General features: G+C 42.2%; 1 protein-coding gene across 2 annotated transcripts in view; it reads left to right on the top strand.

The window, feature by feature from the left end:
* LOC124775058 (neutral ceramidase-like) overlaps window positions 1-12446 on the top strand; it is a 486227-nt gene that overhangs the window by 404552 nt on the left and 69229 nt on the right. For both annotated transcript variants that reach the window (XM_047249851.1, XM_047249852.1), the window contains one exon: window positions 4644-4838. In XM_047249851.1, the coding sequence (XP_047105807.1) occupies window positions 4644-4838 (195 nt within the window). The remainder of the gene's footprint in view (window positions 1-4643; window positions 4839-12446) is intronic.

Raw genomic sequence — 12446 nt, 5'->3', positions numbered from 1 at the left:
ATGTCTTCTTATCGGCCGTTGAAACCATTGGCAGCGGTTGGCTCTGACGAGCATAAGGAAGTGCAACGTGTTCCCGGCGCTGTGGTGGAGTGTGAGAAGTTGAGTACTGTTTTCATGTAACAGAGTTAGTTATATAAAAGGGGTTTTTCAAGTTCTATTGAAATGTATGAGTTTCTTCACCAGTGGTTTTGTTGGGGGTCTTCCCACCACAGTTTTCGTTTGCCTGTCCGCGAGAATGTGGGAATTGCTTCTTGGTCGGGCCGTTTCATTCACACCTCGATTGGGTGAATCAGAGTCGGTGTCGCGTGTCTCTGTGGTTCGGAGTCTGTACAGGCACCACCCTTGCTACATCTTCTGGTTTTGGCTAACTCGGGGAGATGGTGGGCTGTAATGCAAGTTTTGGGGCTGATCTGCTGTGGCCCTGTAGACCACCAATAACTATTCCGCCTATTGTGATTTGGGCCCCTTTACACGTGTCACTCCCTCACTGAGCTAAGGAAAACTTTTTTTGGGAACTGCCTTTAATGTGAAGATTTGTGTGCTGGCTTATTCACATTTATCTTGTAACAACTGACGGGTGTAATATAAATTATTTAATTCGCAAGAGACAACTATTTTAACTTTAGTACAAACTAGCTACTTAAAGGTTTTCTAAGGAATTTTTCTCTTAGATATATGATAAGTTTAAAATCTTATTATTGGGAAGTTGTTAACGTCATACCTTGCAGTCTCCTTTTCATAAAGAAAATTTATCAGCTATTGCAAATTGTTTTTCAAATAGTTTTTTTTTTTAAAAAACCAGACTTAAAAATTTATTATTGAGAAAGTCTTTTAAAATGAGAAGGTATCTTTAGCAGTGTGTGTTATTTCACCAGCACCTCCTGGCCACGATAACGTTTTGGAATAACATGTGTACTTGAGTTGTTGTTTGTGAACCGCTCTAATTGATGGTTCACCCTTGGGACAAGAAACAGCTTCTAAAAGGATGAGGACGCAGAAGGCAATGGAAACCACCGCGCTGAAGACAAATAATGTGCACCCACGGGACATGTGGCCTGTAACTGAAACGTTTTATGATGGTATCTCCACTGGAGCAAGATTCTAGTCTAGTCTCCCATTCGGATCTTCGGATGGGGACTGCCAATTGGGAGGTGACCGTGAGTAAAATACTGAATGGCCAACGAAAGGATAATGTTGTACGAGTCGAGCCGTGGAATGGCAGAAATTTGAACGTGGTAGGGAACCTAGAAACGCTAAGGATCAATCTGTATACAGTGAGAATAAGTGAAGTGAAATGGAAAGACGGCAAGGATTTCTGGTCAGATGAGTATAGTGTAATATCAATAGCAGCAAAAAATGGTATAATGGGAATAGGATCCTTAGTGAATAGGAATGCAGGGCAGAGACAGTTACTGTGAATAGTTCAGCGACAGGATTGTTCCCATCAGAATCAACGGCATTCCAACATCAACAACAATACTTTTGCTGTAAATTTCAGATGCTAGCAATGAATAATCTGTTCAAATGTCACATGTGGAAGAGGTATACTTTGAAAATTCCGAGATACAGGAAGGTCTCAGATTACATCATAGTTAGGCGGAGATATCGAAATCAGATATCGGATTGTAACGCATACCGAGCAGCAGATATAGACTCAGCTCGCAGTTTAATGCTGATGACGAGCAGGCTGAAGTTTAAGAGACTAGTCAGAAACAATCAGTGCGCTAAGAAGTGTGGTACAGAAGTAGCAACGAATGAAGAGATATGCTTCAAGTACTCTAAGGCGATAGATACTGCGATAATGAATAGCTCACTAGGACTTTCAGTTGAAGAGGAATGCCATCCCTAAAATGGGCAGTCAAGGAAGTTGAAAAAAGAAAAGCAGAGGTACAAGGAAGGCAATTGCGAAGAAACGATGAATAATAGAATAAATACTTTAGTTCCGCGACGAAAGAAGGAATTGCAAAAATGCTCGGTGATCTTTAGGAATACATAGATACAAGTCACTTAGGAATGAAGTAAACAGGAAGTGTAGGGAAGCCAAGGCAAAGAGGCTGTATGAAAAATGTGAAGAAATCGGAAAAAGAAATGGCCATCGGAAAGACTGACTGAACATATAGAAATGTCAAAACAAGCTTCGGCGAAATTTAAAGCAAGGGTGGTGACCTTAAAAATGCAATGGGAATTCCACTGTTAAATGCAGGGGAGAGAACAGATCCGTGGTAAGAGTGTATTGAGAGCCTCTGTGAGGAGGAAGAATTGTCTGATGACGTGACAGAAGAAGAAACAGGAGTCGATAGGGAAGAGATAGAAGAGAATTTAAAAGCGCTTGGGAAGAAGGCAGTAAACATGATAAAATGTTATCAGAATCCCTAAAATGATTGGGTGAAGCGAGAAAAACAAGACTGTTGATGTTCGTGTGTGGAGTGTACGTAACTAGCGCTATACTACCGACCTTCCGCAAGAACATCACCCACACAGTACCCTATTTTGATTGAAAGAGCCAATAAGTGCGAGAATTATTGCACAATCATCGTAACAGTTCATGATTCCAAGCTGCTTACAAGAATAATATACAGAAAAAGGAAAAGAGAACTGAGGATCTTTTATATGACGATCAATTTGACATAGGAAAGGTAAGACACCAGAGAGGCAGTTCTGACGTTGAGGTTAATAATGGAAGTAATACTGAAGAAAAGTTAAGTCCTTGTTCTTAGGATTTTTCGACATGGAAAAAGCCTTTGGCCATGTCCAAAGACGCAAGATGTTAGAAATTCGGAGAAAACGGAAGCAATAGACAATATGGACAATAAGAATATAAGAACAAGAATTAAGTGCCCTGATTAAAAAGCTTATAAGGTAGGGATGTGGTCTTTCGCCCCTACCGTTCAATCCATAAATCGAAGAAAAAATGACAGAGATAGACGGAACTTTCAAGAGTGGCATTAAAATTCAAGGTGAGATGCTGTGAATAATAAGATTCGCTGATGACATTACTATCCCGAGTGAAAGTGAACAAGAATTACGTGATTTGTGATTAGAATGAACAGTCTGAGGACTACAGAATATAGATTGAGAGTAAATCGAAGAAAGACGCAAGTAATGAGAAGTTGCGGAAATGAGAACAGCAGGAAACTTAACATCAGAATTGATTATCACGGAGTAGACGAAGTTAGGGAATTCTGCTACCTACACACCAAAATAACTCATGATGGACGGAGCAAGGAGAACATAAAAAGGGCGTTTCTGACCAAGAAATCTACTAGTATCAAACATAATTCTTAATTTGAGGAAGACATTTCTGATGATGCACGTCTGGGGCATAGCATTATGTGGTTGTGAGCCAAGAAAGGTGCTGAGAATGTAAACGTATCTGCCGCCTGATATTGAAACTGAAGGGTAGCGTTAATGACGTAAGACTACAAAGTTGTGCAACGCTATCGGTCCTGTTCTGTCCCTGTTTACCGGATGGAGTTAACTGCCATGAAGAGAACCGCAGCAAGTCGGTCGAAACATCCGTAATTCAGTATTTTAAACATAGCTGCACAACAGCAACGGTTCCACGTAATAAAATTATAAACAGCCGACCAGTTGCAATGGATAAAGAATTCTTTACCTAGGTTTCAACAAATTTAAATTTGTCTTCTTCAGAAGGTGGCAATTTTACATTAGTATGGACTGATGTATCATCGCCGTTTTTACAAATTGCCACCTTCTGAAGAAGACAAATTTAAATTTGTTGAAACCTAGGTAAAGAATTCTTTATCCATTGCAACTGGTCGGCTGTTTATAATTTTATCCGTAATTCAGTTGCTTTAGTGTTTTACATTGACGCTGCCTAAAGTCAAAACTATTTTATTCGAAATGACACCGGCCGTGAAAGCTTACGAACTTATATAATGGGGTAGTCTATACTGTTTCACACATCTGTCGACACTTTGCGCTATAGCTGCAGCGTTGCCCCGTTTCTCGTCACCCATCGTGCAGTATCTGTCTCGTGGTTCTGTGACTCATAGCGATGGGACAACCTGTATATGTTTGTCTGTTTAATTATTGAATGAGCCTCATATGTTAGCAGGTCCATCCTCCAGTTCATTTGGTAAGCTACTTAGTATATAACGGGTTGAAGTGTGTATAGTTGTGTACAGACATTGGTTTGGTTTGAAATGAAGTCAGAGTTTTACTATCGCCTTTATTATTCGTTTTAAAATCAGTGCCTCATAATGACGTACGAGGAAGTCTAACCGTTCATGACACAGTTTTTGTAACTCAAAAAATGTTCAAATGTGTGTGAAATCTTACGGGACTTAACTGCTAAGGTCATCAGTCCCTAAGCGTACACACTCCTTAACCTAAATTATCCTAAGGACAAACACACACACCCATGCCCTCGGGAGGACTCGAACCTCCGCCGGCACCAGCCGCACAGTCCATGACTGCAGCGCCTCAGACCGGTCGGCTAATCCCGCGCGGCAGTTTTTGTAACTCTTAGCTGAAAACACAGTAAAAGAATTTCGCTACACGTAGCCACTGCGTTCCTGTTAGACAGCATGGACTGTCTGTTAAACTAGCATTGCTCTACAAGTTGACGGGGAGGGCGTAGCACAATGAGAGAGGTGGTCCTGATTGTTGACTGTTTGCAGGTGCGGGGCTGCCTGCCGGCCATGGGTTACAGCTTCGGCGCGGGCACCACGGACGGCCCCGGCGCCTTCGCCTTCCAGCAGGGCACCCGCTCCAGCAACTCGCTCTGGGACACGGTGCGCGACTTCCTGGCGACGCCCACGCAGGACGACGTGGCCTGCCACGCCCCCAAACCCATCCTCCTCATGACCGGCAGGGTGAGTACACAACAGTGTTCTGTGGAGTGCTGGCCACCAACTCACGGATCAAGGCACACTGCACAGATTTTGCTGTCACTTCACAAGCATACAGTAAAAGGGAAAAAACTGGGCACCGATCTTCCGTTTGTATCCTAGGATCTATTCTTCCCATTTTAGACGTTATTTAGTAAACTACCTACAGGGTGTTTCAAAAATGACCGGTATATTTGGAACGGCAATAAAAAATAAACGAGCAGCGATAGAAATACACCGTTTGTTGCAATATGCTTGGGACAACAGTACATTTTCAGGAGGACAAACTTTCGAAATTACAGTAGTTACAATTTTCAACAACAGATGGCGCTGCAAGTGATGTGAAAGATATAGAAGACAACGCAGTCTGTGGGTGCGCCATTCTGTACGTCGTCTTTCTGTTGTAAGCGTGTGCTGTTCACAACGTGCAAGTGTGCTGTAGACAACATGGTTTATTCCTTACAACAGAGGATTTTTCTGGTGTTGGAATTCCACCACCTAGAACACAGTGTTGTTGCAACAAGACGAAGTTTTCAACGGAGGTTTAATGTAACCAAAGGACCGAAAAGCGATACAATAAAGGATCTGTTTGAAAAATTTCAACGGACTGGGAACGTGACGGATGAACGTGCTGGAAAGGTAGGGCGACCGCGTACGGCAACCACAGAGGGCAACGCGCAGCTAGTGCAGCAGGTGATCCAACAGCGGCCTCGGGTTTCCGTCCGCCGTGTTGCAGCTGCGGTCCAAATGACGCCAACGTCCACGTATCGTCTCATGCGCCAGAGTTTACACCTCTATCCATACAAAATTCAAACGCGGCAACCCCTCAGCGCCGCTACCATTGCTGCACGAGAGACATTCGCTAACGATATAGTGCACAGGATTGATGACGGCGATATGCATGTGGGCAGCATTTGGTTTACTGACGAAGCTTATTTTTACCTGGACGGCTTCGTCAATAAACAGAACTGGCGCATATGGGGAACCGAAAAGCCCCATGTTGCAGTCCCATCGTCCCTGCATCCTCAAAAAGTACTGGTCTGGGCCGCCATTTCTTCCAAAGGAATCATTGGCCCGTTTTTCAGATCCGAAACGATTACTGCATCACGCTATCTGGACATTCTTCGTGAATTTGTGGCGGTAAAAACTGCCTTAGACGACACTGTGAACACCTCGTGGTTTATGCAAGATGGTGCCCGGCCACATCGCACGGCCGACGTCTTTAATTTCCTGAATGAATATTTCGATGATCGTGTGATTGCTTTGGGCTATCCGAAACATACAGGAGGCGGCGTGGATTGGCCTCCCTATTCGCCAGACATGAACCGCTGTGACTTCTTTCTGTGGGGGCACTTGAAAGACCAGGTGTACCGCCAGAATCCAGAAACAATTGAACAGCTGAAGCAGTACATCTCATCTGCATGTGAAGCCATTCCGCCAGACACGTTGTCAAAGGTTTCGGGTAATTTCATTCAGAGACTACGCCATATTATTGCTACGCATGGTGGATATGTGGAAAATATCGTACTATAGAGTTTCCCAGACCGCAGCGCCATTTGTTGTTGAAAATTGTAACTACTGTAATTTCGAAAGTTTGTCTGCCTGAAAATGTACTGTTGTCCCAAGCATATTGCAACAAACGGTGTATTTCTATCGCTGCTCGTTTAGTTTTAATAACCGTTTCAAATATACCGGTCATTTTTGAAACACCCTGTAAGAGATCCAGTGTTGGCCTGATACTTATTCATAGTTGTAACCAAGACTTCGTGGGTGGAATTGATTTTTACTTCTAAAACTTGTTTGTTTACAACGTTTGAAGTAGTATGATTGGAGACATCAGCGAACATCTTGCTTCTTTCACCGTCACAGAGGAGAGCCACATAGACCTGCCCGTGCAGAAAGCAACTGACAATAAGGTCCAAGCCCGCAACGTGCAGCGTGCGGCCTTGTGCTGTGTTTATCGTCATGACTAACATAAGCTCTCTGGGCATTGTACGAGTTTAAAGCGAAATGGTAAACTGTTAGGAGTAAGTGGGATTCGGTGTATGAAAACTCGTTCGCCTGCACTACTTCCCAGCAGAATTCCCGCTTATATGATATTACGTTGCAGAGAAATAACTTTAAGCCTCTGTGAGTGACGTTTTCGGAAGGCATTTCCAAAGAGCGAGTTAAAGCATGATGTTCTCGAGCTGCAGCAAGTCTCGCCTTCATTCGAATCTAGAACCTGCATATTCTGTTTTAGCCATTCAGGAGCATTCAGAAGAACTCGACTGTCTTCTAGACATTTTTATTCATAAAAAAACGAAATAAAAATATAATAATCAGGCACCCAAACAGCAAAGCAAACTTTATAAATTCATTGTCCCTAGCAAGGACCATAACTGTTATTTATCAAAGCAAAGCAGTATCGTGAAGTTTTTAATACACAATGCAAAATCAGTAAATTCATATATCCTAGCCAAGTACATTCAATGTTGGCATGCATTCATAAACATAAGATTATGATGCTTAATTCCGTCACTGTTGTAAACTTCTGGAATTAGATCTGAGTTTAAAAAAAAAAAAAAGCTTTTGTGAGACAGAACCAAAATTCTAGTAAAACCTTCGAAAGAAGTGAAGCAGTCCCATTGTATTTTTAATACACAAAAATCGATATAAGTCCTTTTATCATAGCAAAATAAATTCGCTCAACTCCTCCGTTCCAAACTTCACAGAAGATCTCCTACGTAACTTGAGGGAATAGCACTCCTGGAAGAAAGGATATTGCGGGGATATGGCTCAGCCGCAGTCTGCGGGGTTGTTTCCAGGATGGATTTTCACTGCATTGTAATGCGCGCTTATATGAAATGCCCTGGCAGATTAAAACCGTGAGCCAAATTAAAGTTCAGACCTGGCATCTTTGTCCCACAAGTTATCCAAGAGGACGTCCGTGAGGTTTGCAACGTAGAAGATGATGTACTGGCAGAAGTCGTATTCGGTTAGCTCGGCTGGTAGAGCACTTGCTCGGAAAGGCCCAGTCCAACATGAAGCTTTAATCTCCCAGGTAGCTCATAACAGCTCACACTCAGCTGCAGATAGAAAAATCGCTCATGATGCACAGTGTGCAACATAAAGAAAAACAGAAGACGTGTTGAACATCAGTTTGTATTCGGGAAAAGTAAACATAATACCAAAAATAACAGATATTCCGAAATTACGATTACAATGGTTAGCAATTTTACTGCTATGGTTCAATGGCTGTATGTGTCTTTTCTGGTAGGAAATTAACAGTAGAAGTGCAAAACATATCATATAGACAGAAAAATACCTCGGACACAATCTAATGGTTGTACTTCAAGTACTCTAAATGTTACGATTTTTTTATTTTAGAATATTTGTCTGTAAACTTTGTTGCCTCTTCAGAACAGTGGTAATAATAGACAGAAAGATGGCTTAAAAGAGAAGTGAACAGCAGCGAACTACTAAATTCACCGAGCGAGGTGGCGCAGTGGTTAGCACAGTGGACTCGCATTCGGGAGGACGACGGTTCAATCCCGCGTCCGGCCATCCTGATTTAGGTTTTCCGTGATTTCCCTAAATCGCTCCAGGCAAATGCCGGGATGGTTCCTTTCAAAGGGCACGGCCGACTTCCTTCCCCATCCGCCCCTAATCCGATGAGACCGATGACCTCGCTGTCTGGTCTCCTCCCCCAAAAAAAACCAACCAACCAACTACTAAATTCACACTGGATTGTATATCGTCAGTGCACCAGACGCCAGCGGTGGCGGCGTATTTATTGCCGTGTAGAATTTGATAACTAGTGATGTTATAACAGAATCCGAATGTGAAATTATCTGGTTTAAAGCAAGCAACATGTGGATAAAACAATGTAATCGAATGCTTTTATAAAGCACCTGCTTCAAGACCACGTCAGAGAATAAGCACCCTCCGCCATGAACTGTAAGGTGGCTTCTAAAACATCGATGGATATGTAGAAACAAGTTTTTTAATTTTTACTTTTCAACTTTAAAATAATTTGTCTTTACGCTGGTGTAAAATATTACAAAACGGGTTCGTTGGATGATAGCTGAGAACAGCAAATAGTTAATTTCAAAATGTCATTCGATTCTGCAAAGTAGAGTTTGACGACATGTATCTTTACAAAAGCAATATGAAAGTAGCGAAAAAAACAGTTATTGACTGAATATTATATAGAATTCGTACTATATTGGGTGGTTGAAAAAAGCGTCATATATTCCTATAAGAGGCAGTATTGGTCAAAACTAGTATAGTGATAGGTGCGGAAACTAATACTTGTTGAGATATGCCTGACTGAAGATCCACAATTCACGGCCTGCATTTTATTTAAAGATTACGCCAGAGATGGCATAGTAAATTGTCACAATATACGCACATATGGAAGATGGAAATCTTCGAGAGTCGAGATGGTGCGGCTCAGGATCGCTTCAATATTGGTGTATGGGCACGAATTTTCGGTGACAGACCCTTATGTATCACCGATTTCTACGCGGTGAATTATCAGCGCTGCTGGAGAACGTTGACTTCTAGAAACAACGGCTGTGGTTCACGCACGACAAGACACCACCCTATTTTGTACAGATCACCGACAATACGTCGCCGCAATGTTTAATTGGCAATGGATTGGTAGAAGGGGCACGGTAGCATGAACTTCCCGTTCATCGGACAAATCCTTGTATTTTTGGCATTGGGGACATTGAAAGGCACTGTTTGATGCTAATCCATCGGCAGTGTGCAAATGATATAAGAGAGCGTGATGGCAATCGAAATGGAGCTAGGGGTATTTGAAAGAGAGCATGATTCATTGCGAAGAAGGGCTGAAGGATGTGTTAGGATGCTTGGTAATCACTTTCAGCACAGCTGTAGTGTCTCCTTTTACGTAACTGACAGGCGGGAATGAGAGGACAGATTGGCCTATATCTGAACAAGTATTGGTTTCCAGACATATCGTTATGGGAACGGTTCTTCTAGTTGTGACCAATGCTGCCTTCTGTAGGAGTACGCGATAGTTAAAATTCGTAGTCCACTTATAGCAAGGTGTTTGTTTCTTGCCCTTCATGCTTCTTTTTCTGGTTACTCTGGGTATCTTCTTTTTTTTTCTTTTTGCAGATGACCACAAAATTGGTTTCACATTTATCTATACGCTTAAATCAAGGTTTTAAAGAGTTACAATGCACCAAAACGCTGCTTTAGCACCCACTACGTCTAGGGTTAACTTGGAAGATATGTAACCACTCAAATTTAGGAACAGGAATCTATTTTTTTAAAATTTTTGAGAATTTAATGCTGAACATAGAACTTACAATAGCTGAAAATACAAAATTTACAGCCCCCCTTTTCGCTTTCGGTCTCACAAGTACAGATCTTTTGAAAATAATTTTACATTATTGCACCTTTTGCACATGGCTGCAGTGAGTGACTGATTAGTACTTTGTGTTTTACCGTGCAGACATTTGTTTTCTAGTTCCGGATGGTCAAGGTCTCTACTGGTTGATTTCATAGCGCCAGTAACAATTTATTGCAAGTATTGGTCATATTTGTAAGGGTTTATAGGTTCCACAAGGCTGTTGACATAAACACGTCAACTCTGAGGTCGAGGAGGGAAGAAGCAACTTCATGAATTTGGGTCAGTAGAAGCCGTGTAAAGAATATCATTCATACTACTTGCCTCGTACCTTCCAACTCTTCAGTACTGGTCTTAATACGAACCTCTTTGGAAGCTCAGTCCAGTCTGATAAGTTAGTGACCTTAATACTGTCACCCAACCCCAAACCCATTCTGTTGTGTTCCGTACATTCAAGTTTTTCTACTTGAACTTTTTTACCATGTGTCTGTTTTTACAAATTAGCTCTGTGGAGTGCTAATCGCCCATGCACTTTGTATCAAGCGTTCTTTCTATCGGATTGCCACTGGGGATAGCGTGGTACACCACTTCAAATCACTTGTTTCCAGTCATCAAAAGTGCAGCGCCGACCGCAAGAAATGTGTGGCTCATGAGGAGCTGCCCGCTACGAACATTCGTTACGCTAGCTGGAATGCTGGTAGCATTTTGAAACAGACGAGAAATTCCTTTCCCTAACTTCATTAGATTTTTTACAACCTCTTTCCGCAATACGCGACGGTCCCTCTGCATCATTACATGAAGTTTGCCTGGTTTTGGTTTAGCTACGATTGTTCCTTCATGTTTCGACTTCACGGTCACATCACCGACAGTCGACTGTATTAGTTGTAGAAGGGTAGAAATGTCCTTGATGGATCTGTTACTCAAGTGACATCCAGTCACTAGTCCATGTTCGAAATTATTGAGCTCTCCTGACCTATCCTTCTGCTGCTAGTGATAACACAATACTCTCCTCCTGCTTTCATATTGTCAAGTCCGCTCTCGTAGCATGTAGCGGTCAACTCCGCAGTGCACAATGATGTCCGAATACTTTTGAATATGTATAGTGTTCCACAAGACCGTTATGCATGGAACAATCTATAAAAGGCAGTGGATGCCAAATAGCTACTTCTGATGATGATCATAATGATCACGACACTGATATTGAACCCTCAAAGACAATCCCTCGATTTTGTGGAATATCTTCAGTGTATTTTAGCAGTGCTGCTGGTCTCGAAATTTCATGGCCTATTACATCGTTGGGGAATGCACGCCGCACCGATTTTTCTCCATCTCTTGCGAATTTTCCACTTTGCCACCGTTTCACGTAATTGTTCTGCACATCACTCTGCACGTGTGTCACTTCCTCTGCGTGTGAAATCTCGACCATATTCTGTCCTGTTCACACCTCTGGATGCGGTGTCCTATTCTACGGGTTCTGTCACTACGAAGAGTTATCTCATTTGAAGATGTTGGTGTGTATCCCGCACACATGTGCTGTCTTACTATATTTTCCTGTGTAGGTGCAAGGAGTAGACGATAGCACCTGGATCACGATCGAGCTTCCCTATGGCGGGCAGAGGAGCGAGAAGGTAAGGCGTCGTGTGCGTTGCACGTATGGGTCTTTGACGTGTAGTGCTTACCAGGTACGGAAGCTGTGCTGGTGTGACGCATTTTAAGTACATGTAGAGATAAACGTGACAAGTACAGGAATATCCATCGGCACAATGGTTATACTAAATTGTTTTTCGTAGCCATTTGCATTGCCCAGTCTCGTAGGTATGAAGATGTAGCATCTGCATACTGAAGACTGGTTTTGGTGTCTAGTGTGCAGTTCTGTTCATCTCTTTGCAACGACTATAGCCTATCTTAACTTAGAAATTGTGTACTGTAATCTTGCCTTGACTGCTACTGTAAAATTTTTACTTTCCTCACTTTACTCCCTAGCCAGGTTATGAAATTCTTGCCCCCTGAAGTTGCGTCCTTTTAACATTTCCTTTCTGTCAAGTTTTGCCACCAAGAGTTGTCAGTAGCACCACACATCAAAAGCTTTCATTCTCTCCATTTACGTATTGTTCATTTTCGTATAAAACTGTATTTCAGATAAATATCTTCAGAAAAGATATCCTAACAAACTTATTTCCGTTTTTGAAATACTTCTTTTTTCATAAAATAGTTGCTTGCGATTGCCAGTT

Source organism: Schistocerca piceifrons, chromosome 2, assembly GCF_021461385.2.
Source record: "Schistocerca piceifrons isolate TAMUIC-IGC-003096 chromosome 2, iqSchPice1.1, whole genome shotgun sequence".
NCBI lineage: Eukaryota > Metazoa > Arthropoda > Insecta > Orthoptera > Acrididae > Schistocerca > Schistocerca piceifrons.
This window is presented reverse-complemented; position numbering and strand designations above follow the sequence as displayed.